The sequence below is a fragment of the Echeneis naucrates genome, chromosome 12, assembly GCF_900963305.1.
Source record: "Echeneis naucrates chromosome 12, fEcheNa1.1, whole genome shotgun sequence".
Classification (NCBI taxonomy): domain Eukaryota; kingdom Metazoa; phylum Chordata; class Actinopteri; order Carangiformes; family Echeneidae; genus Echeneis; species Echeneis naucrates.
This window is the reverse complement of record NC_042522.1, coordinates 14,599,594-14,625,160: the sequence shown is the minus strand read 5'-3', so window position 1 is coordinate 14,625,160 and position 25,567 is coordinate 14,599,594. Positions and strand designations below refer to the sequence as shown.

At 41.4% G+C, this 25,567-nt stretch overlaps 2 protein-coding genes across 3 annotated transcripts; both read right to left on the bottom strand.

Moving 5' to 3' along the window:
• Nucleotides 1-226: 226 nt before the first annotated feature.
• LOC115052370 (macrophage mannose receptor 1) lies at nucleotides 227-14,697 on the bottom strand. The gene is made up of 48 exons (XM_029516441.1): nucleotides 14,643-14,697; nucleotides 13,398-13,543; nucleotides 13,197-13,309; nucleotides 12,950-13,083; nucleotides 12,218-12,441; nucleotides 12,006-12,112; nucleotides 11,802-11,920; nucleotides 11,547-11,682; nucleotides 11,119-11,201; nucleotides 10,874-10,993; nucleotides 10,674-10,775; nucleotides 10,428-10,586; nucleotides 10,254-10,336; nucleotides 9,944-10,088; nucleotides 9,780-9,824; nucleotides 9,525-9,692; nucleotides 9,109-9,228; nucleotides 8,907-9,017; nucleotides 8,562-8,699; nucleotides 8,327-8,473; nucleotides 8,111-8,245; nucleotides 7,855-8,012; nucleotides 7,622-7,766; nucleotides 7,493-7,547; nucleotides 7,279-7,345; nucleotides 7,072-7,205; nucleotides 6,944-6,987; nucleotides 6,659-6,832; nucleotides 6,388-6,542; nucleotides 6,122-6,235; nucleotides 5,903-6,018; nucleotides 5,317-5,761; nucleotides 5,054-5,276; nucleotides 4,733-4,957; nucleotides 4,325-4,494; nucleotides 4,167-4,237; nucleotides 3,827-3,927; nucleotides 3,622-3,741; nucleotides 3,127-3,264; nucleotides 2,891-3,045; nucleotides 2,697-2,796; nucleotides 2,309-2,544; nucleotides 1,691-1,874; nucleotides 1,346-1,594; nucleotides 1,017-1,199; nucleotides 849-908; nucleotides 355-500; nucleotides 227-271 (listed from the first exon to the last, which is right to left on the bottom strand). The coding sequence occupies exons 1-48, from the start codon at nucleotides 14,695-14,697 to the stop codon at nucleotides 227-229; spliced, it is 6,603 nt and encodes a 2,200-aa protein (XP_029372301.1).
• A 1,157-nt stretch (nucleotides 14,698-15,854) lies between these two features.
• On the bottom strand, nucleotides 15,855-24,930 carry klhl8 (kelch-like family member 8). Of its 2 annotated transcripts, XM_029515805.1 has the most exons (13): nucleotides 24,857-24,886; nucleotides 23,204-23,209; nucleotides 22,499-22,718; nucleotides 22,292-22,353; nucleotides 21,537-21,702; nucleotides 20,981-21,301; nucleotides 20,608-20,794; nucleotides 20,306-20,449; nucleotides 19,963-20,074; nucleotides 19,170-19,338; nucleotides 18,920-19,079; nucleotides 18,210-18,411; nucleotides 15,855-17,669 (listed from the first exon to the last, which is right to left on the bottom strand). In XM_029515805.1, the coding sequence occupies exons 3-13, from the start codon at nucleotides 22,694-22,696 to the stop codon at nucleotides 17,546-17,548; spliced, it is 1,845 nt and encodes a 614-aa protein (XP_029371665.1). In that variant the 5' UTR covers nucleotides 22,697-22,718; nucleotides 23,204-23,209; nucleotides 24,857-24,886; the 3' UTR covers nucleotides 15,855-17,545. The 2 variants fall into 2 exon arrangements, with proteins under 2 accessions (XP_029371665.1, XP_029371664.1); XM_029515804.1 differs by lacking the exon at nucleotides 23,204-23,209 and having other exon boundaries at nucleotides 24,857-24,930.
• Nucleotides 24,931-25,567: the final 637 nt, after the last annotated feature.

Sequence of the window (25,567 nt, the reverse complement as noted above, 5' to 3'; positions counted from 1 at the left end):
ATGGGCAATGCTTTTCACACATACAGAGGATTTCTCCTACAACGTTTCTGAATTACTCTGTTTATGTATCACAATTTAATTTCTGCAGTCCTAAAGAGAAAAAAAACTGAAATGATATGAAAAGGAAGGTTTTAGTCAAATACGCCATTGTTACTTGTACACGTATTACAATATATACAATGTAGTACAAACAAAATCATATTTTGTACAAAGCTTGAACGATGGTTTATATGTCCGATTCTTCTCCGAAGTTGGGGTTGGTGAACGCAGGCTACAATAGAGAAACAAGGCAACTTAGTCAACACTCCCATAAAAGGGAACCATCTTTTCATAACAGGCTGATCAATAACTCACCACATCGATTTTACTGGTTAATTTTGATGGGAGGCTCAGGCTGCTTATTTTATAACCCCGGATACTGAAGATGTAGTACAGCAGCCCAGCTATCAAGGCGCAAATCACAACAGCTGCAATGATGGCGCCAGCTATGATTCCTCCATCTGTACAAAGTCAGATTGTGTCATCAGCTGCGCATGACACTGTTTTCACATCCACGCTACTGACTGTGAGCTTTCAGAAAAAGGATAAACGGTGATTCGAGGTGATTCGGAGAAGTTTTAGCAATCTGACGTTTGCCAATCCGCTCCAAAAAGAGTCCAGTGAGGTGTGAGGAGTGAGAAATGTTGTTAGATTAACCAGCAATATTTGCACTTCAAACACAATGGATGTAAGTCTAATACCCCGTCCTGACTTATCTGATTATTTTCATTACACTGATTACTCTGACAGATCCTAGCTGAAGAAAAGAGCACACGCAAATTGTGAAGAAATTTTGTTTGGTCACTTACGGACGACATCTGGACCATTTGTGGGGAAAACGGGGTCACCATTGTCATCCGTTGTGTAGTCTGAAAGAGAGTTTTACAATCAGAAGCTCTAAGTCATGTCCTTACTAAAATATTTTCTAACATTTTATTATTTCCAACAGAAAATAAAAAACATTTTTGAGCCCTTACATTGGGGGTGACGACACACAAAACCTCTCTTCTGCAAGCAGTCGTTGTCATTCCAGCGTCCATCATCATACATCTCCACGCAGTTCTCCTCAGCCACCTGGCCGGGGTGGAAGGCTGCATTGGGCTCACCGGGGGCCCAGTTCAAGAACCCCACAGATGTTGAATCTGTCCAGCCCCAGCCAACTGGGAAAAAAAAAATAAAAAAGACGAGGTTCCAGCATATACAGCACCAGTCAAAAGGTTTGGAGACACGTTCCTTTTCAAATGACTGTCCAGTTCTACAATAATTCTACTTTTAAGTCAACATCCATGTAGAAACGCTGACTCACAGTTGCTGTCTCTGGTGAGTCCAATCCAGATGTGGTGTTTTTTGGTGTAGTTGAGGTTCCTGATGAACTCCACCTCTGCTCTGCTGTGGATGGACGCCAGCTCCGCCTTGGTTGCCTGGCAGTAGTGTCGCGAATCTGGCCAGGAGAAGCCCTGCTGGCCGTTGTACACGTAGTAACAGTGTTGACCATAAGGGACAAAAAAGGGCATACATTTCCCATCACCCGGGGCGGGAGTCGGCGGCGGCGTCTCTGAGGAGTGATTACAGTAATGAAACGAATTAGGGCTCTAAAACAGAAACTAGAAAATCACAGTTAAGGAAAGCTCCGTTTTCAGCAGAGTTGTACCTGAGGTGATCTTGCAGATGTACTGTTTTTCTTGGTCACACTTGGTGTCGTTCCAAGTCCCGTGGTATCGAGGTGACGCGTGCATGCTCACGCAGCCCTCGTCCCTGATGTTGCTCGGCTCTCCTGGACCCCACTGAGTGAAAAAAACTGGCCAGCCATCAGTCCAGGTGTAGGAGCCCGTATCCTGCAGGACGAGATCAGCACAACAAAAGAAGAGATTTTCCCAACTTCCTTTTATGAAGTCGACAACTGATTATTTGATTACCTCCATTTTGTGCTCCTTTATGCACAAAAGGAAATATTATATAATAAGGAAATATTCTCTTTATTCCACAGCTTTAGTTACAGTTTAGCGTACCTATATATTGAAACTAGCTGCATCTCAAGCAGCCTCAATGGTGAAAAGCTGCCCAAACTCTGTAGCAGTTTAGTATCTATTCATGAAATATTGGTGTCTTTTTCTGCAGTAGTATTTATTCAAACTTGTACTTATAGGTTGTTTGACTTGTCCTGAGGTTTGTGGTTTTTGAGCGTTTTAAATAAATCCTATGAAGGTTTTAAACCTTTAATTGGTTTGATTTAGAAGTAATCCAGCTTGACAACTTCCCCCGACATCACCTGGCGCCTGAGTCCGATCCATGCGTCAGCACTGCCCTGCAGCACCACCCCTGCCATGAAGGCCTGGTCGTAGCTCATGTCAACGCTGGCCAGGTTTCCTCCCTCCTGGCTGCAGGCCGTCTGAGCTGCATCCCAGGTGGCTGGCTGCTCCACCAGCCTGTAGCAGCTCTGGTACCAGGAGATGTAGTTGCCCGGGCAGGGGCTCTGGGTTGGGGGTGGAGGGCTGACACTGCTTGCTGATGTGGAGGGAAATACAGAGCTATCAGGAATAAACAGGGATTTAGGAGTTTATAATTTTTTTTTTAAATTGGTTTTTCTAATTGCCGCTTCTAAAAGGGAAGTTCATATTATTTCAGCAGGGGGGATGAGCACCGGGTCATTTACTGACATTTCATCCTGGAGCAAACGAAGCTTTGAGATTTATGACAGCCATCATCGTTCCACTTGCCGCTGACCAGTGGGCTGTGCGATATCGCCACACAGTGTTCCTGTTCAGGAAAACAAGAAAGCCTCAGTAAACACGGCCTTTTCAGTCACAGTGTGCTCTATGGCTCCACCTGCAACACTCTGTAGTATCCTCACCGTTCCTCCTGCGTTGTTGGGCTCTTTGTCGTTCCAGTTAGTGTACAGCACCGGGCTGACGCCATCGCTCCAGGCATACTGATTCTCAGCCAGCAGATCTGACAGACCAATCCAGGTGGGGAGCTCCAGGTCCCTCAGGTAGCTGGACACAAAGTCTGGAGGAGAGAAAAGGACTGAAACAGTGGAACAATAGGACTGATGAATTCCTCTACGCGATAATTATCTGCTGAGTTTACCATTCTCATATCGGTCATCGATTATTGCCAAATTTCCTCCTTGTTCCTTGCACCAACTCTGCGCGTAAGTCCAGTTGGCTTTAATGTCATTTTTCTTCCCTTTGAACATGAAGCACTTATTTTTGAAACGCATCCAGCCTGCAGAGGAGGAAGGTTAGGAGAATTAAAAGCGATAGAACTGCTACAGCTTGGTACATTGTATGTGAATGAAATACTGTGGAGAGAGAAAGTAAAACACGGATGAACAGTCCTGATGATTCATTTCTAGCATTGAGAGAGTCTGATACATCTGGAGATATCAAAGAATAGTAATAAATGTTCTGGAAAAATTTTATATTGTCTGTTGATACAATTTTCCATAATTTCCAAAGGGGAATTAGAGAAATGTTTCATAAATAACATGAGTAGTTGGATTATTGTGTTATCCAAAAAGTATTTTTCCACAACTATCTACATATAACCTACAAATTCAGCATGCTTCATAAATAATGTTACCTTCAGGACAGTGGCCTTCCCAGGACTGTGTGGGTGGAGGAGGAGTGTGGACATCTCCAGGGAACTTCTTGCAGACGTAACCTGCTCCGGCTCGGCCACAGTTGGCATCGTTCCATCCACCTTGACAAAGCAGAGTCCAGAATAAATATTACCAGCGTTCAGTAAACAGGCACAGTAAATGAACAGATCTATGGAGCCTGAGTACCTTGATGTCTGTTCATCTGAACACACTGCTCCTCCCCGTTGGCGTTGTTGGGCTCCCCCGGCCCCCAGTGAGTGTACACCAGGGGGCTGCTGTCCAGCCACCTGTGTGGATCCGAGACAGCCACATTGGAATCAAGCTAAAGTTTCCTCCAAATCAGTTCTATATCAATATAAATATTCTAGCTGTGAACTGAAAAATGTCCTCACATCCCAGAATACTGAGCAAGAGACATCAGTCGGGCTGCTGAAGAGGAGGAACTGAGCTCTGTGATGTAATATATAAACATATGGGAATTCTAATTTACCTCAAATTTGTTCCAGTTAGTGAGAAATATACATACATGTACTGTCCATTTGCAATCCCAAACACCCTCATCCCGATCCAGGCAGCTGAAACTTTCCCTGTTCCCACCTAAAAATGGAAACATTTCATTTATGAAATATTTGACAGTTTTCTTGTTTAACAAATAAAAAGGTAAAAAAAAAGAAAAAGGATTACCATAGAATTAACATATTCTTGTTCGTCCTTGTTGAGGATTGAGACGAGTAAGGCCTTCTCAGCATAGCAGCGGGACATGGCCGTGTGGAAGTCGACAATGTCCGTGTCGTTGTAGTAGTAACAGATGTTGTTATTCTTCCTCCAGCCAACATTGGTTCCACAGTCAGGAGCTGAGAAAATAAACATGGAGATCACCAAAGCAAACAGATTATCATTAATATTATTTATTTAGTTATTTCATTTTTATCCTTTTGGTTTTGTTATTGTCTGCAAATGTACACTTTCAAATGTCCAAGATTTGGCATGTTCCCACCGCAATCCCTGCTTCCTCAGCTCTAAATCCAAGTTTAAAATAGCTCTGGCATTAGATTTAAAACTTTAAAACCAGGATGCTGGTTGACATTTCACCTGGGACAGGAGATGGGGGCACCGGGGGTATAACAGGGTTCTTTCCTTTAGCGATCATGCATATCCAGTCCTGATGAGCGTCACAGTTGAGATCGTTCCACCAGGAGATGGTCCCGTTGGTGCTGCTCACCATCTCCACACACTCTTCCCGGTTGTCGTGGTTGTTTGGTTCCCCTGAACCCCAGTTGGTGTGAGACAGAGGTGTCCCATCACTCCAAGAATAACCTAAGAGATCAGATGAATCGTCAGGATTTCATTCAGCAATTGATTTTATTTAAAGCCACCACCAAGTTCACTCTTTTAAACACTCATTATCCTCACCTCCCTCTGTGGGGTTGTGCTTCAGGCCAATCCACTTGCTGCTGCCTTTGGTGTACGTAGACAGGAACTCTTCCTCCTCCTGACTGTGGATGCTGACCAGATTTGCTCCTCTGGCAACGCAGTCCTCATTAGCCTTTCCCCAGCTCTTCTTCATGGACCAGTCCACATTGTGGAAGAGCTGCAACAAATGAGCCGTTAAATGAAGAGTGGAAAACTGATCACCCTTAGGAACTCGTGTTTTATCTGTTGAATCCACTGCATACCTTGTAACAGTGTCTGAAGTGAGGCAGAGCTGTCCAGCCGTCAGCACATCCCTGTGCTGGAGGAGGGGTTGGGGGGTTTGTGGGCGGGGTGATGTCGGGTCTGGATTTCTCACAAATGAAGGCGTATTCCTCTGAGCACTGCTTGTCATCCCAGAAACCACCGACCTGACCCGTTGTCATAGCAACACAAGTTCCATCCCCACTATCTAAAAGGACAAAAAGGGACATGAGTGTTTGTCCCATATGCATATATCGTCCTTTTGCGTTCAGTTTTGGTGGGAGGTTTCTACCTGGCTGTTCTCTGTCCCAGTGAGTGAAGCTGAGGGATGCTCCGTTGTCCCAGACGTAGTCCACTCCTCCGGTAATCCCTCCATGAGCACGAAGACCAATCCACCAGAAACCGCTCTTTCCTGCCAGCGCCACTGTAAAATGTGACTGCTCATAACTGCAGCGAAACACAAAGGAAATCATTTAATGGAACCCCGCTGCGCAAACAGCTTGAGAGTTTGGAGAGCACAACAAAGAGGACACTAAGTACGAACTACGATGTGGAGTGTGCCGTATTATTTACACTAATTGAGCTTACACGTCTCCGATGTGCAGCAGGAAGCCGTCCTGTTGTTTACAGAACTCCTTGGCATCAGACCAGCTCCTGGCTCTCTCCTCCATCAAGTAGCAGGAGTAGCCGTATGCATCCCATCCCTACAGACATGAGCAAGAAACACGACTGTACTGTAGCTCTCTCTAATAATACCGTCAAACTTTGCGTAAATTAGTCTAAACATCAATATAAAACATGCTGTACCTGAGGACATCCATATACGGTGGGCTTTACTGAGGGCATTGGGTAATGTCCTTTGGGTGCTTTGCATATGTAGGTGTTGAGCTCTGAACAGGACACATCGTTCCATCGGCCAGTCTGTGACAAAAAATGAAATTAGCCTGTAAATGACTTCAGTTCTTCGCATACAGTGACTAATGCAGGCAGTTTGATTCACATGCAAACATTTAGGTTGAGTTTTAGCATATATGAAATGTGTTTTACTGTTAAAGATGGCTTGCTTGCTTTACCTGGTGTAACATCTCCACACAGTCTTCACTGAACCCATCGTGGTTGTTGGGCTCTCCCGGAGCCCAGTAGGTGAAGGTCACTATGTGTCCATCAGACCAGGCGAACATACCGGAAACAAACAGGTCATTCAGACCGGTCCACACATCGCTGGTGGCTGTAACAGACATGTTTTTTTTTAGAGACCCAATGAACCGACCAAACTGGCCGATTTAAGTACGTTCTCAACCTTGACATCTTCTTGCTCCCGTCTTTGATTTTCTACATACATACCCATGTACAAGTAGCTCTCCAGCCAGCTCTGCTCTGTCATCGAGCGGATGGACACGAGCTCAGCACCCTGACTCCTGCAGCTGTCCTGGGCATCATGCCACGTTTTCTTATCCCCAAAAGGTTTGTAGCAAAACTCTCCAAACTCATACCAGTCCAGCCCGGAGCACCTCAGCTCTGTTGGAAAGGAGGAAAAACTATTATAATGTGCACAAATAGAATAAAAACAAAGGATGGTGTCTGCCTACAAAGATTAATTTGAAGGGTCAGATGAAGGTGTCAGCTCACCTCCCTCTGCAAACGTGTATGATACATCATAGTTTCCATCAAACCTGGTGAAATGAATGAATTGTTACAGAACTGGTGCCAAAAATACACAAGAAAAAGACATCAGGTTTGAAAATGCAGCCACTTACTGTCTTGAGGAGATGCCATTCCTGGCGGAGCCAGCATAGAAGTTCTGCCCTGGAGCCTTCAACAGCGTGCAGTCTCCTCCAATTTCATTTAGTATCACTCCAGCATGGATAGCTGCTGCACAGGTGTTTGAGTCCTGTTGCAAAGAGTTATGCATTGTTTTTAATTAGCAGCGATCACAATGCAGATTGAACAGTAAAGCCACTTACCCCACGATATACTGTAGTGCCATATACTGTGTAATCACTTTTGGCACAGCCCGCTGGGCAGTGGACGCTGAAAGAGACGAGAGAATCACAGCATCAGGCTATATTGAATAGAAATATCATGAAAGTAACTTATCACACAAACAGATGATATAAATATACCATATAATACCCTGAACATGACTATATGAGGAAAAATATTCCAGATTTTACTCACGTCATTTTATCATGGGTAGAGTTGAAGTTGGGCTTGTTAGAACATGTAACCGCATCTGTTGAAGCACAATTTTTCATTATTGACCATCAGTGTTTATATGTGTAACCACAGGAGAAAACGCTTCCTTACAGTCAGGGCTGCATCCTAAGACATCGAAGCGGAGGCCTGTCTGACCGCTGAACTCCAGCGGGAGGATACGGATGTACTGAGCTGACACAGGCGTCCCCAGCAGCTGAGTTTCAGGTGTGTTTTTGTCTGTTGCACCTGGGAAAAACTGGAAATCAGGGAAATCCAGAATGATGCCTTGTTTTCCTCTTTAAACTTGCTGCCATTTAAAATATTCAGGTTTGATGTTTACTCACTTGACCATCAGCTGTATAATCGGTCCAGGTTGCTCGGTCCATACTGTGCTGGATCTTAAACTTAGTGACCCAGTAGTCATTTTGAGGACAACCCTGGATTACGATCCCTGTTACTTTTCTGGTCTGGCCAAGGTTTACCTGGATCCAGCTTGAGGTTGCTGGAAGGGAGGAGTGCCAGAGATCACAACTCTGTGTTAACCTTTAGCTATGGGTTGAAATATAACTTTGTACATATGACCACTGGGTGGATACGTACGGGATCCTGAAGGCATCCAGCAGGAGTTTCCATTCAACCGAGCTTTGTCTGGAGTGAAGGCACCGATGGAGGAGGAAGCAGAGAGCTCAGAGTCGGTGATGTTTCCATCCTCGACACCCAGGCCGTGAAGACACACTGAGAGCGGCCACAAAAGCACATTAGATCATTTGAGCAAGTGAAGAGATCTCTAGGACAAGAAGAAGTACAAGTGTCTACCTTTCTGTTCACAGGTGTAGACAATCTCGAGATATTTGGAAACAGCAGGACAGGGGTCCACCTCCAAGTGGGCATACACAAAGCAGAAGGGTCGGTTGTCACACGTCTTTCTATATCCAGGAAGGACACCTTCCACTGTGCAGCTTCCTTCAGGTCAGGGATGACATTTTTATTAAGTATACCACAATATTAACTTATTCATTTGGTAACATTTCCATTAAAAGAAGCGCAGCACCTCCTCCTGATCCATCCAGGTGTGGACAGATGTCGTCACTCTTCCGTCCAAAGAAAGCAGACTGGATGTTGATCACACTCTCAAGCGGACAGTGAAGCACAACAGTAGAGTCTTGGCACACCAGCGCTGTCATGAAGCCTGAAACAGGACGATTATAGTTGACGGTGAACTGAATGCTTGTTTAAAGTCATCTGTAGATACATATTTCAGGAAATATGGCAGGGTTCGTTACCATCATGAGGGGGGGGAGGCTCAGGAGTGTTTCCTGGAAGATAAAACACAATTATGGCATCAGCAACCTGAATATTTCCCTAATTTTCAATTTAGCTGGTGTCAGCATCTCACCTTTGCGCTCACAGATGTATCCTCTTTTGTATTCACAGTTGTCATCATTCCAGTAGCCACCATTAATATATATAGTGAGGCAGTCTTCACCGAAATAGTTGTCTGGGTTTCCTGTGGAGAGGGAAAAGGCCACAGAGACAAACGTCCTTCTGGATGCTTTCTCACAGACATGGTGTAGAATGTATTGGGAGTATGCATTAACCTGCACTCCAGCGAATGTATCTGAAAGGAGAGCCATCTGTCCACTCCCAGCCGCCCTCAGTGACAGAGTCGTGACCGCCCATCCACAGAGCGGTGCCAGTGGGACTCGTCTGGATCACACCTAGCAGGAAAGAACACCGAGCCAATGAAAGGGAGTCAAATTTATATATGTGGGAGATATTTGAGGATTAAATGGACTTCAAGCTACAACTAACCTGACAAAAATATCTTTATTAAGAAATTCATTTCTGAATTATGTTTTGTTTAATTATTTTTTTTTTCAAAATATTAAATCAAATTTTTCCTAAAATGACCATTAACCTGTTTTCTCTCAAAGCAGTTTAACTTTCCTCAAATATTTCCCCCTAATCTGAAAAAAGCCAGTTTGTTTTCTTGAGTACGGATGAACAGTCGCACCCTGTATAAAGGCCTGCTCGAAGGGATCAGTGATACTGAGGAGGTCTCCTCCCTGGTTGACACAATCAGCTCGAGCCTCAGCCCACGTCCTCGTGGACAGGTAGTTGAACAGGTAGCAGAAGTCATTAAAGGGGTCAGGCATCCAATAACCACATTTCTGATTCCATCCTGTAGCGAATAAAACACACAACGGTTGCACACATTTGGATCTGTAGATGCACGTTATCTGCTGTGATACTGTAGTATGAGATTAACCTGGCCCAGATGTTGGGGGCTGGGGTGGAGGTCCTTGTCCCTTAGCTGTGAAGAGACAAGACAAAGGATAACTATGAAATATAGTATGCAATCAAACAAGCAAACAAAAACATCTAGTAAGGTAGATATGAATAAAACACTGGGGTTAATTCAGAGTGTGAGACCTTTCTTGCAGATGTATTCCATCGTGGAAGTACAGAAGTCATCATTGAGTTTTCCTGCCTCATGGTGATTCATCCCTCTCAGGTGCACACAGTCCTCATTATTCTGATAGTTATCTGGCTGGTTGGGTGCCCACAGCAGGAAGTCCTGAGATCCACAGAACAAAACAGCTCAGGCCGAAATCTTGCTTTATCGTTAGGAGCTTCACAGTCATGCCAAAGCACATTTATGTTAAGAAACGTTGGGGAAACAACAGGATCTTTCTGAGAATCCAAAGATTTATGTGAGTGTGCGGATGGTGAAGAGACTTACTGCAGGAGTTCCATCGGTGTAGACAAACTGGCCCTCAACATTAATATCATTCAAACCCACCCAGGACTGTGCTGACATGTGAGCTAGATAGGACAAGAATAATGGTTTCATTTTGATTTGATATTCACGCTCACATAATTCCTCAGCTATTTATTCCATAATGGATGAGCTCACCTGTCAGGAAACTCAGTTCTTCCTGTGAGTGGAAGCTGGCCAGATGACCCTGCTCGCTGTTACAGTGAGCCTCAGCATCATGCCAGTTTTTCACCGTCTCAGTCTCAAAGTGATAGCAGAAGTCCCCATACAGTAAATATCCAGCGTCACAGTGTGAATCTGAAGCAAACAAAAGCTTATTAACACATCTTTAACAAGTCAGTATGTAAAAAAAAAAAAAAAATTTGGATTATTAGTCCAGCTCACCAGGAGTTGCAGTTGGTTTTGGATTTTGTCCACCGGTCATCTCACAAATGTAACCCAGGCTCTTGAAGCAGTTGGTTGTTTCCCACTTCCCATCATAATTTCCTGGAAGAGGATTTCAATTCAGCCGTTGTTTGCAGTGTGCAATGGCAGCCCCAAAGAAAAAGATGTGAAAGTGTCAATTTCGGGCGAGGATGGCATACCTGTGAAGATCTGTCCACAGTCCCAGACATTCTCAGTGTTTCTTGGCCAGCCGGAGCCATAGTTAGAATATCCAACTGCAGCTTTATCCACCCACCTAAACTCTCCATCCTTATCCTTGTCTGGTAAAACACACACACACGCCAGAATATTAATTGAGAGGACATGTTCACAAATCGCATACTGTAAAGATAACATGGCACTATTGTTTCGCGGTAAACACTAACACATGCAGTCTTTATAGTACCTGATAAACCGATCCAGATATCAGGAATATCTACTTGGTGAAAGTCTGGAAGGTTCCCATTTATGAAGAATTGTTCTTCTTCACTGTACGTGAGCAACAGTGCAAGGACAGAGTGAGCTGTGTTTTGTTAGTCAGTGCTGCTTCACATGTGACATGAAAATTTACTTTAACAAGAGATTAAATGATGCATGCGGTGTTAAACTGTTGCTCATAATTACAAAAGTACAGATGATTGTCTCCTGCTCTAGTTACAAAGAGGGTTTAGATCTTTCAGGAAAAATCTAATCGAATACATACAATAGCTAATATGAACAATAGAGTATAATATCTATATAAACTTAATATCGTAAGTGAAGAAGGAGTGTGTTGTATCACTGCTCTCAGAAATTGCTTTAAAAGTAACATGCTTTCCATTTGGTCCGCCCTACCTGTTTATAATCAGCAAGTGGGCCCCCATGTCAGAGCACTTGGTGAGCGCCTCATGCCACGTGGTCAAGAGATTAATATTACTGACCATCCAGTAACAGCTGCCAGCGAAGCTCGCCCAGCCAGCAGGGCAGATGGCTGAAGGAGGCAGGAAAAGGTTAGAAAGGAAAAGTGTAAAATAGGACTATTGAATGATAATATGTAACGACCAGCATACAAGGAAGGTCTTAATTATGTATTTCTAAAATCCATCTTACTGTTGAGCGGCCGTTTACACATATAAGGACGCTCATATCTGCAGATATGGGTCCTCCATTTCCCAAATTCTTCTGTTTCATCTTTGATTATTGCAGAACATATGCCTGTCTCTTTATCTCTGTCAAGGGACACGCATATTTAAAACAGCATTGCATAAGTGAATAGCACCACTGAAAATCCAGGAGTATTGCTTTATATCTTACCCTCCAGGTTCACCTTCTGCCCAGTTTCTGTAATTTGCTGAGAGAGCATCAGACCAGGCAAACTCTTCGTTCCCCGCTTCAACTTGACATGACAGCTTGGTGCATTTCTGAAAAAACAAAGCTCATCTTTACACTGATGTATTCTACGTTTACTTCTCGTTGGAAATGATGAAAAGAAAAGAAATGGAGGTTTTTCTCTGCTCTGCTCTCACCAGTGTGGAAAGTCCAATCCAGATGTCGAAATGTGATGAGTCCAAAGTTCCTATGATGTACTGCTCCTCTTCCTGAGAGCCAATGGACACCAAGTCCCCTCCGTCCTGCACACAGTCATATCTGGCTGCTGACCAGCTCTTGGTTGTGTCGGCCTTTAGCTTGTAGCAATTGGAGCCATGCGGCATCCACCCGTTGGCTAAGTCACACTGTGGAGCAGGATTGGCTGAGGAAGAGGAACCAAAATATATTTTGGTTTTGATCTTTTTCTAATCATTATCTTCTTTAATTAGACAAGAAAAAGAAATCAGGAAAAAGGAGATTGAGGAATGTGAAAAACAGTCCAGATTGTGTTGAGTGCCGACCGCACTGATCACCTTCATTCACCAAAAATATGATAATTTCTTCAACCTAGTCTTTGTCAAAGGGACTCATTCCTTTCTTCAATAAACATTTTCAAAGCTAATTTCTGCCTGTACTGTTTTAATAATACTTATAATAATGACGTACTGTCAGCTCTGCATGAATTAAAAATATCATACAGACTATTTGGTGCAAAAATGAAACCCAGTATGATTTCACTTGAAATCTGTGAAATGTAATTTTTCATTGAGATATGAAGGGACAGCTTGAATTTGAATAAAGAGAATCGTTAATTATCCAGAAGTTTCAGCATCACACGTTCAAAAAACGTAACACTTCTTAACACGATCAATGCCTGTGGACAAACTTACGGTTTTGGTGCTTGCAGATGTATTTCCTTCCAACATTGCAGTTTTCATCATTCCATTGTCCAAAGCTGCTTCCTACCACCTGACCACAGTGTTCATTTTCGCTCCAGTTGTCGGGCTGGTTTGGCATCCAGTATCTGAAACAACAGGGATAATCCACGTTGAGCTTTATTCTGTAGTATTTAAAATTGATCTCAGCTTTGAGTTCGATGAATGTTTTTGTTAAATCAGTGTTAGCAGTATTACATACGATAAATATTCTATGAAAGTACTCCCATCACTCCACTCCCAGATGTTTTCTGCAGCAATGTCATTCAAGCCAATCCAGTAGATCTCTGTGCTGATCTGTGTTCTTATCCACAGCTGGAAGTATCACACACACACATACATAGTCTCAAATGAACACAAGCTTTTATCAAATCTTCCTGTTGTGTTTGCTTGTATGTCTCACCCTCTCGTGAATGTCCTGAATGCTCAGCAGGTTGCTGTTCTGCTCCAAACAAAATGCGTTAGCCGCCGCCCATGCCTTTGTATCAGTTGAAAAGAAGTAACATCTGCCCTCATACTCCCTCCAGCCTTGCTGACACTGACAGTGGGCTGAAAACACAACCAGAAATATTTTTTGTGTGTGTGTGTGTTGGTAAAAGTGAACCCCCGCAAACTATATATATGTGACAAAACATTTGAAGATTTTTGCAGCTGGAACTGAAGCCAACTCAAGTGTCTTAAGCTGTAACGGCTCTCATGGTCACGAGAAGTGAACGGAGGATTCGACTGAACAGATTTCTTTCTGAGGAAATGACATCCTCAAAATTTCATTCTGCTTTGTCTTCTTCACCTAATGTGCCTAATTTGGGATGTAAGTGCAGATGTTCAGCTGTTGGTGCACCTTTTCAGCTCCACGTGTCAAAAGTTACTGATCTAAATCCCAAAGGCTGACCTCGTTCTCAGATCTATGTCTCATAATGTGGTGATGAGGTTTGGGGTTTGAAAATTCAATCACTAGTAAATGTGAATTATTTTAATTATGCATTAACTATAAAAGTCCCATGACAGATCACAGTCCAGCACCTCCTACAAATCTGTGAGTAATGTTTGACTTTAACAACTTTACAGACACTATACAATCACATGTTTTGCACACATCCTTACTTGGTCAAAAGACCTCAAAAAAAAAACATCGACAGATGAAAGTCCAAAAACCAAGAAGGTTACGACTTCCATGTTAACTGATGCAAAATATCTGCGTAATTAGTAAACTGTCAAGAGACATTTTTCTGCACACAATAAACTGTAGAGGTCCTTATTATGATACAATTTTCAGTTCTTTGGTGACTAACCGGTTCATTTAAAAGACACTAAACATACTGCTCTCATTATTTTTTTTAGTCTATCTTAAAATCCCTTCAAATTCTCAGTTCTCATTTTTTTTACTCTACCCATCTTCTTCCCATCTTGCTTTATAAGCTGCCATCTTCTTTAACAGCCTTATCACAAAGGTTCACACATCATCACACATCAGTTTGAATTTCAGCTGATGTAACTTTGTCTTTGGATTGTTAATCAAAAAACTGAAGAAGAAATTTAAACCCTTCATTTTCTTTACTGTTTTTGCGCTAACACAAACAACAGCAAATAAAATAAAACCTTAATTGGAACAATCAGAGAAAACTAAATTAATAAGAAAGAGACTTACCACAAGCAAGAAGAGCAGCAATGCTGAGCAGCTGGAGCACTCTCTGACTGTCCATTTTTACTTTTCTTTTTTCACCTCTTCAGGTGTGTTTCTATACATCCTAATAGGTTTATGTTTTCTCTGAACTCCCCCCCAAGCCCAACAGTGTGATGTGTGTGCGTGTATGTGTGTGAGCGTGCGAGATGTGCTGTAGCTCCAAGTTATCAGATCTCTGAGCATCTCTTCCTTGGTTCACCTCTTTTCAGCATCCAGCCAGAGTCCAAAGACTGAAAGCAGTAAAACACAGATGACAAACACTTCACATCTTCACTCATTTCGCACAATACAGCATATGGCTGTTTGCTAATGAGCATGTGTTCAGTGAATAAAAACAAGGAACAAAACATTTAACAACAATAAACAATTTATAACTGTGAAATTGACACTTTTAAAAAGAATATGTAATGTCTCATTTAAAAAAAGAACTATATGCAACTATTATAGGTTAAAGTGTTCAAATAAAATGTACTTAGCTAATTAAACCATTTAAATGCTTAAAAAATTCTGCTGCATACCCATTTCCCATGTTTACTTATTAATAAATGATGAAAATAGAACCAGTATCAAATTGAACGATAATAGAAAAACCTAAAAGCTTTCTTACATGTTTTTATGATCAGAAACTCTAAGTGTACATAAACATGTGGAATCATGTGGAATTTGAGGCACTTTAATAACCTTTAACATAGTGATGTAAATTAACATTTAACATAGTGACACCACAAAGTCCAGAAGTTTATAACAACCACATGCCAACTCACAATAAATGTTAAACAGTCAAGGTTCCTCCTCAAAATGTTACTTTTTAACTCAGTTTAATTGGATGTTACAAAACAATTACATCATAATAAAAAAAAAAAACATAATTTTGAAGTCAACTTCTCATTTAGAGTATAATTCTTAAGACTTGTAATGATCTGAGAGAGCCTGACTTGGGCATAAGACATCTACTTTTCAGAAATGTACAATTTTATGAAACTTCACAGAAGTTCAGAGCCTGAGTTGTATGTTGAGCCAATTTTATAAAGGGACATTATCATAAACTTGATTGTTTTTAATTAGTTCATATTGAACTCTGACTGGAAGGAAAGATCTAGAGATTATTACAGAAAAAAAAAAAAACCCTGAATCCCACCAATTGAGTTTACACATAACTTTATTGTACCAATTTATACCAATATCGTAAATAAACAGCACAAGATGGAAGCAGTCAGGAAGAAGAACAACACAAAGTACAGTAAAGTTTACAAAAATCTCTATATCTGGCTTATTTACTAACAAAGCTGGCAACAACGTCAGTTTGGGAGTAAAAATGTTTTATATTAATGTAGTGAGACACAAATTTAGCAATAATATGTATACTTCTAGTATAAACCATATGTAGCTTTTCTGTTTTAAAGTTACCACTCTGTCAGCCTACTCAGAAAAATAAAACCATTGCCAGAAATTCTGAAAGTTTTCTGAGATATGGCAGATATAGATATAAGTATTAAAAAAAACAAACATCTTTTAAACTCATAACATGAAATGAAATTCTCCATTTAAGACAAAAATATTCTCAGACTTCATATCTATTCTAGGAAAATAGTGCACAGCAATGGATTAGATAGTTTAGTAAAGAATAATACCAAAGATACACATATTTTATAATACAAAAATGTCCATATATTAAAATATAACAGAACCTTCTGAAGAGACAAACCCGGCTGAATCTCATACATATCTAAAAACTCTGACTCGGATTAGTGACAGTCCTGCTATCGTCAAACACACGTCTCAAATTTGAAAATCCACTCTTGCCAGTGTGAAAAGATCTCTATGCAATAATGTAAACTGAAAAAGAACTGGAGAGGTGCACCGTATTGCTCTGATCACCTTGACTCTCGGGTAGGCTAGTTCTCACACCTTCCTCAATTCTGAGGTCGAGGTAAATGTGGCTGACACTCGTTTGCTTTTGGCACCTGCACCAGTTTGATTCCACGGAAGCGTTGCCTCCTAACCAGCGACTGATTTGTCCCAGTTGGCCTTAAATGATTGTTCGAACATAATTAAAGGCACATCCCAGCTGGGACTGCTGATACAGCATTTCTGAAATGCACCTTTAAAAATCAAACTCCCATAACTGATGATTTCACTTATTCTGGGAGAAGATCACAGAAATCTTTGAAAGGAATTTGACATCAACAACTTACTTGACACTGACTGCTAAATGTTTTCCACTCATTGCACCGCAAAGCAACATCTGGTACAAATCTTTTTAAATGACTGATTTGTCGCATATCTTCTAGATATTGAAAACAACTGCAGAGCCAACGATTAAATCCAGAAAATAGTTCAGACATGTGAAATACTTTGATACTGGCCCTTTAAATAACCCATAGTTCATTATGTGCATGGTTGCGTAGCCTAGTAGTTCTGAACACAAGCTCACCTCTCATCTTCAGGAGATTATTATGAAACACAAGGCTCAGCTTCTGTCATCCATTTTATAAAAAGTTCAAACTTTGTCAAGGCAAACAAAAGAAAATACAGTACAAAAAACTACATCACTGATTGCAAATAACACCAGCATGTGACAAGGATAATGTCTTGAATGTGTCATTTTTTTCAGAGAAGACTTCAGATTTGTCCAACATGCACTTCAAGTCAGTAAAATCTCCACAAAATTCCCCCAGTCTGTGAGTGCAAAGCGAACATCAGCCTTAACCAGTTTGAGGCTGATGTTCAGACAGTGTTGACAGAAATAATATTTCTGGGCAAAATCACTGTCACCTTTTGTGTGCTTTTTGTTGTGTGCGCTTGTGCAGTGACCAGCTCTGACAGCGACCTGGCAGTCAGTCACCTGATAATAGGCAGCGCTGTGGTCACATGCAGTTGACCACGTTGCTGGAGCCCTGGCCGACATCCCTGATCTGGCTGACGTGAGATGAACAGACGGCCACTCCTGCTCCGGCACGGCAGTGAGACACTGAACCAACCAGCTCCCATCTGAGCAGTAGGCACACAAATCACAACAAAATTATAAGCGGGAGAGACAGAAATGCTAACAGTTTGAGCCTGGAAAAACTGATCTCACTTAGATGAATGAGGTTAAAATGTGGGCTTACAATTAGATCCCCTCAGATAAAATATCTGATATTCTAATGGATTACGACTATAATTATCCTTAGAATTAAATATATGCTTGTGTGTATTTCTCAGCTCTATTATGGAATATGCATGTGCATGGCAGGGTTTTCTGCTATGGCCTGCTTTTATTTCCAAACATTCACAAGTGAAGCCCCTCTCTCAGTAACGACAGTGTCTTACCTTTGAGAGAAGAAGATAGTTACCAAATAGAAATCTTTCACCGTTTCTATGGTGCAGTGTATGGTGCTGTTGTTGTTGTCTAGAGGAATGGATGACTTTCTATTCAAGAGCACTTAAATCCAGATTGAGAGATAAAGCAGGGACCTAATGCCTGTATACTTGTACACTACAGATATGAATAATCAAACACCACACCTCAACACCTCAGGACATCCTCACCTGTTCATTCGAGGCTCAAAAGCTTCCACTGTGTTCAGGTAGATGTTCCCATTGTGCCCCCCCACTGCAAAGACTCTTCCCATTACAGTGGCAACCCCGACTCCGCCACGTGGGGTGGTTAGTTCAGAGACATATTCCCACCGGTTCATTCGTGGGTCAAACCGCTCTACAGAGCTCAAAGGTGAGTTGTCATCAAAGCCACCTTTAGAAAAAGACAAGGGAGACACTTAAAAGCTATGTGACATTTGGAATAAACAATATACTTTTAACCCTTTGTGGGGTGACCTAGGATAAAATATGGTCACTGTTACGCACAGAAAACAAAATACTCCAGTTTAATGACATTTAGAACTAACAGGATTGTGCTAGTACAAATATACCACACACACACAAGAAGATTTCCATGTACCAAATTAGTAACTAATCACAAGGCAAAATGCCACAACTGACATTTTAATTAACTTTGAATGACTCTTCAGATGCAACAGCTCCAATAAAAAAATCTCACCCTTAAACTTTGGCTACCAGGCAGCTTTCCAAAACATTAGTACATTGTAGTGTGCACTTCAGCCATGTGATACAAATATATGAACACAGCCACAGTAGAGGAAGACACATCAGTTACATCTGCCCTACATTCTCCCACAGTGATCAAGCAGAGGTGAGGAAAAGTGTCTATTTGGAGTCAAACTGTTCATTAATCCTCTCACCTACTACATAAAGGCAACCATTTAGTTTGCTGACTCCATTTCCAGCCCGCCGCTGGCCCATCTCGCTGACCTCTATCCATTTGTTCAGATGAGGGTTAAACCGCTCCACACTAGACAATGATGCCACACCATCATTGCCTCCCACTGCATACACAAAACTCTGGCAATCAGAACATACAGTATTGGTCAGTCAAGTGGAGTGCAGACTCTATATCAGTCAAATCTTCTTGGCTTTCCTCTTTAGTCTTACCCCCAAAGCCACAGATCCCACTCCTCCTCGGGGTGTGTTCATCGAAGCCACAGCGCTCCAGCAGTCACTTTCAATGTCATAACGCTCCACGTTGTTGAAACAGGAGTTATCATCCAAACCTCCGATAGCATAGATAGGACCACCAAGAGCAGCCAGGGCTATACCCCTCCTGAGAAACATCATTACAGCCTTTATGTGTTGTTTACTCTGCACTCTCAGGCCCATTCACACACAGAGAGTGTATACTAAAATGGTAAGACCAGAGGAAATGTATTATCCTCATAAAAAAGGAGGGATATCTTTTAAGTCAACAAGAAGTAATGAAATCAGTATTAAGTCTCAACACAGTAGATGTTAAATCTCTAAAAATAACAGCTGCCAGAGTATAGAGCAGAATAAATTTAGATGCCATCACTATAATCATTATGCTCCACATTTCAATTTACTTTGTCCAGCCTACTGGATCTGTCCCCCGGATAATCCGGCTGGCTCTGGCAATACTTGGCAAGCTCCACATCTGCCCTGGACTGTGTGTTGATTCTTTTAACAGCAACAGACAAGCTAGTAGTCCAACAGATCCAAGGAAATCTGCAGCTAGATTTTGACATATCAACTGATGGGACTGTGGAAACTGGCAGATTCCTTAAGACGCTGGAGGCCAGAGGATGTTAACCAAAACTGGCCTGAAAGTGTTTTTAGTGTGACAGCATAGTCTGCCAAAATGTTTGCCAAGGGTAACAAAAAAGTTATATTCAGATTTTGTATGTTGTAATCACAAATAGCATTGGTTTACCTCTTGGTGTTCATCGAGGCTTTCATCATCCATTTGTTGGTGAGGGGGTCAAACATCTCCATGTTGCCTAAGTGCTCGTTACCGTCATGACCCCCGACCGCATATACCTTCCCTAAAAAAACAGAAATTAAAACAGGAAATTTGAGTCTTTCGATTGTGTGAACAGAGCAGTGATTACAAATTAACGACAGCTCTCTACACAGATAAAAATTTTGCCACAAAAAGTCAAATATTTCTGCATTGTTCACAATTATATGAAATATTAAAATTGCCGTGTGTAACTTCACCTTTCCACACTATGTTTTCTTCTTCCTCTAGCGTTGTTATGTATAGCTCTTCTTACCTCCTACAGATATGACACCAACGTGACGCCGTCGGCTGTTCATTTCAGGGCCAAAAAACCAGCTGTTCTTAGTGATGGAGTAGCACTCAATGCTGCGAAATGGGTCGCCAGAACCCCCCCGGCCACCCACACAGAACAAAACCCCTGAAGAAATAGTGAAAGTGGACAAAATACCAGTACAGTGACTATGCCCACAGAGCCTCAGAAATGTGTATATCTGAGAAAAGTGCTGTTAATGTTTCTACAGACATCACAAAATAAGGAGTTATGTGTTCAAAGCTCGACACATCCAAATGTACTACCTGCAGTGTGTTTTCGCGGGATGGTTCGGATTGAATACTCAAAGTCAGGCACCACCTTGTTGCTGAGGTGGAGGTGATAGTTCCTGGCTTCATCCATAAGGTCACGACAACTCAAGTTACCTTTGATCATGTCATCCTTTGCCACTGTTCCGGTCAGAAACTCGACAGGAAGCAGTGGGAGACGCACCTGAAGAAGAGGCCAACATACTGGATAGTGTGCTATGATTGCAAAACAGCTAATTACAAAGCTGTCACACAGTGTTCATGAAACATTCATTTTACAAAGTTATGTAGCTAAACTGTTCATTAATGATTAAAACTGAACAAAACATTAAGATCAGATTCAAATGATCCAAATATTGCACACTCTAACCTGAGACATGATCTGGTCCAGCCAGGCCTCATGGTGCAGAGGGTTTGCTTTGAGCCATTTCACCGCTGCATTGTAAACCTGTGTCTCTGAGTGAATGTTGAGCTCACTGGAGGACAATAACGTGCGCAAGTGCTGGGGAGACACGCACGTGAAGTCCTCACACTCAACTACCTCAGTGAAGTGTTCGCAGGCGTAGCGGTCGGCCATGTCCATCAGGTCCACGCGATTGTGGCTCTCAGCAAAAGTGCGAACTGCCAGGCAGTTGGTCGGGTGAAAGTGGGCCTTCATGTACTCACAGCAGGCTCTCGCCACCAACTCCACCTGGCAGATTCAGGCAGTAATACAAGCATTTTAGGCATTTTTTTCAGTATAATACCAAAATCATTTTGAGCGAAAAATATGTCATCATCGCAGCATCGCTATACTTATTCTCACTTAACTTTTACTGAAAATGGACAAGTTCCTCAATTATTTAAAATAACTTTACTAACTAAATGTCTGATCTGTTTGTAAATTGGTTATAAATGTATTCATGTGTGTGTGTGTGTGTGTGTACCTGAAGGATGCAGGCTGCATAAAGCAGTGGCTGGACATTGTCCACAGTCAGTATGAGCTTGGACGAGTAGGCAAAGTGTACCAGGTCGTGGATGGCATCGCCATCAAAGTCCTTGATCTCTATCAGGTCCTGCTTGGCCTCTGACATTTCTGACAGGAACATGGCTCTGAGGAAAGATATATTCTTTCAGAGAGGAACAAGCTGAGATTTGAGTTTATGCTCTGCAAAATATATGCAACTATATTTTGTCCTATAGTCTTTACAAGACATTTTTTCCATTAAAAAATTTGGAGGCCCATCTATTACATTTACGTCAAACTAAAGAGCTTAAATACTTGACTTCAACTTTCATTACAACCATAGCAATCATGACACTGTAGTTCTCAATGAAATGTCATAATTTAAAGCAAACAGTAATATTTGGCTGGTGTATAGCTGATGTATTATTTATAGTTTGTGCTCTAGCAGTTGTGAAGGAACTTTTTTTTTCACATTTAAATATACAAGACACAACATGTTTCCATCTAATTACCGTTAAGTACATGAGCTTAAGAGATAAAAGTCTTTTTTGAAGATTTTTTTCTCTGACATTATAATGTTTAGGTTCAAGATGTTTAGTCAGAGCAAAAACAGTCTTGCATGTGTGGGCACAAAAGAGCACAGCTTTCAACACACTTTCAGTATTCACTCATCTCATCAGCGTGTAATGCTTTTTGAATTTAGCTTAAATAATGAAGGCAAATAGGGGAACATACCTGAAGTATGGGATAACACAAGCCAGCACGAGCTTGTGACATGGTATCAACCTACTGCCAACCTACAAAAGGAAACAAAAGTTCAATAAATGCTTAAGAATAAGACACACCTGGAAAATGAATATGAAAATGAAAACACAAGAGATGATCAGCTGTGGCAAAAAAAAAGAAAAAAGTCTTTAATCATATCCCGACAGAGTGACCTACCTTCAGTGTGACATCACAGAGCTCCCCCACCTCATAGAACTGCCTGAGGGAGTTATGGAAGTCCTTCCAAGCTTCATGAGCTTCGAAGACAAAGGACCCATCAGGCTCACAGTCAGCTTTGGATGCCCTGTTTCCAGGCCGCTTATCCTTGGACTTCAGTTGCTTGACATGGTCTGGTACCACATCTCCTGGTGCCATAGCTGGCTACAGGAAACAACACCTATGAAAGAGATGATGACATATTTCTGACATTTTACAGTGTATAGAAATAACTGAGGACTATGTAATGGTTACAACCATTCATAGTAAAAAAAAAACAAAAAAAAAAAACAACATCATGTATCATCACCGTTGGACCGACTACAAAGAGCTATAAATAAATATAAGGAGCTGGATAGAAACGGTATAGAACTACTGTCCATTTCTCACAAAAATAAGCAGACTACAAAGAATATCTCACAGCCTGAAACAGAAACCACTACTACATAACTAGCCTTCATATCACTTTGCAGGCTTAAATGGAGAAAACAAAATGGAAACTGCTGGTAGGGGATATTATCTGCCAGATGACAAGTTTTCTGAGTATCCTTCCACCTGTCAGTTTCACTTCCCCCTTACTCAGTTAGCAAAGACTGGAGCTAAATGTGGGCAAAAAAGGATCAGTATAACAAAAATAAAAGGCTGCAGTAGAATAAAATGTCCTACCTATTGCTGAGACAGATGAAAAAGTGCAGCAGACAGCATGTCTCGAGTTGAGATCTGGTGAGCTGAGAGCCAAAAGCCACAGGCCACAGCTCCACCCACACCTTACAGATGATGCACTGTGTCTGTTAAGCTAGGCCTCTGAGGCTGAATACACTCAGTGTATCGCCCCCTCATCACTAGTCCCCTCAGCTATAAGAGTAGAAAACATTTAGTCCCATCATAAGCACAGGGGATCAGACACTTTGTAGACTCAATATCATGTTCACTTGTATCAAAGACAGACTCTAGATGAGCTGGAAGACCTTTATGCCTTACAATGATAATATCCTCAGACTGTGATATATTATTGATGAGTACAGCCAAGCGAGCCAGTCAATAATTCATGTGTATTGCACAGCTATTCATTTCCACTGTGTACAAACTAAAAATTAAAACAACCTTTACAAATCCACCTGTGTGCATCCACCATAAAAAAGGAGGCGCCCAGCGTGATGAACCCACTGCTGTCAAGTGCTGTTACTACACCCAAAAGAACACACCATCTGCAGCAAATGCTGCCATATTATAAAGTTTTACAGTTTGTTCTTTGATCCAAGTAAAGTAACAGTAAAGCCAGTATCTTAAGTATCTTTCCTGCACACTAATTGGATTACTGTGTGTGACGGCCCACATTTTTAGAGGCCGAGGGTGATATAGCCTAGAAATAAGAGTGATAAATGTTTGCAGGCTTTCCGATTTACTCTGCCTTTTGAATAATGATAGCATGTAACCTTCTGTAACTACTTCATGATGTCTAAAATGCTTGTTTGCAAAAATTCAAAAGCAGCTCACTGCTTTGTTTTGCTTCTCTTTACAGGTCTGTAGCTTACTATCTGTGAAAAAAAAATATATATATATCTCTGTTCATGTATGCAAGGACTTTGATTCACTTCCACTACAAAAACTGATTACAGAGATTATTCTGATTTTGATCACACTCATATTCTGAACCATATCCCTTACTGGCATCATCAAGTACCAAATTTTAATTGTTTCCAGTATTACAAAAATATGCAATATTTATTTTTTTGTAAGTGGTATGGAGCTTTTGTATATGGGGAGACTTTATCAGAGACTGAAACAACTAGACAGATAAGGGATGCATGTTTTGAAGATGCCAACTATGCAGCAAATATTACATTGTTAATGTGAAAGCTCACTAACAGGGTGGAATAACAAAAAGTGGTTGTATCTTTTGCAGGTAGTTTAACATTCAACCACAACAGAAATCAAATCAGCAACACCAAGCAGGCAACCAACCACACATCAACAGTGTAAGAAGGGAGACGAGCTGGGCTCTCCAACCTTGAACGCGGTTACCATCATCTTTATCGGTGTCAGCAAAGCTCCCTCCTCTCTTAGTCACGACAGAAAATATAAAATTATGTCTCTAGTGAACATGATGAATCCAGCCTGAGAGCGGATTCGTCGCCCGCTAGCTCATGGAAGCTAGCAAAGGAGACTAGCATCCGTCCATCCAGCTAACATTCACGGGCAGAGACTCGGACACGATTTGCCGGGAGTTAAGTGAAAATGCACAACACACAATGATAGAAATTATTATAAAACATTGGACAAGTATAGTACTGAGTAAAATATGTTTGATTTAGATACCTCATGTCGCAGAGAGAATTCGGATGCCGGCTTCAATGAACGGAATGTTTGGCATTAGCACGTTTGTTGTGATCCCAGGTGCATTCTGGGTATTGTAGTTACAATGTGTTACATGTGCAGCAGCGTCAATTACAAAAAAATGCTTTATTATTTAGAAAATTATTTTTAACGTAATTTGTAAAGTGATTGAATGAGTTCAGTATCTGACAGCTAGAGTTGCTTCAATAATTGATTTTAATAAATCAATGATCAACAGAAAATGTCTCAATTCATTAAAGTTGCACTTCAAAAACAAGAAAGTGGTTCAGACTTCACTTGGTTGTATTTGTTTTCTTCTTTTTCCCCAGGGAGATGGTTTAGTTCAATAACAGTGATGTGTGCAAAGTAGGGCACTAAAGAAGAAAATAATGTGCAATGTAAGGAAATAGTGGGCTGTAATTGCAATAGTTATACAACTACATTGGCCAATAAAGTCATACCTAAAATTACACATTAACACCACTTTTATGCTATGATTGAGTTCTGTTCACTAGAGATTAGGGCAGTGACTGCATATTTCTGCTGTGCCTGGCAAATACCTAAGATTTTTCAGATGGGAAAACTTTAATTAATAGTAAGAGGGACCTGAAGTTTCAACAACAGTGAGATAAGGATTCAGTGATATAAAAGTAACTAAACAATCCCATCCTCAATGAAATTCACAATCACACA

Bases quoted from the DNA above. Each gene is read 5' to 3' on its own strand.
- LOC115052370 (XM_029516441.1), bottom strand. From the start codon at position 14,697: ATGGACAGTCAGAGAGTGCTCCAGCTGCTCAGCATTGCTGCTCTTCTT. The intron at 8,700-8,906 runs GTGAGATGCTGA...GTCCTGTTTCAG, and splicing joins ATACATCTGTGAGCGCAAAG to GCTTCATGACAGCGCTGGTG. The intron at 7,206-7,278 runs GTAAGTGGCTTT...TCTTTGCAACAG, and splicing joins GCACTACAGTATATCGTGGG to GACTCAAACACCTGTGCAGC.
- klhl8 (XM_029515804.1), bottom strand. From the start codon at position 22,696: ATGGCACCAGGAGATGTGGTACCAGACCATGTCAAGCAACTGAAGTCC. The intron at 19,339-19,962 runs GTAAACCAATGC...GATGTTTCTCAG, and splicing joins GCCTCGATGAACACCAAGAG to GAGGGGTATAGCCCTGGCTG. The intron at 18,412-18,919 runs GTGAGAGGATTA...CTTTTTCTAAAG, and splicing joins TGGTTGCCTTTATGTAGTAG to GTGGCTTTGATGACAACTCA.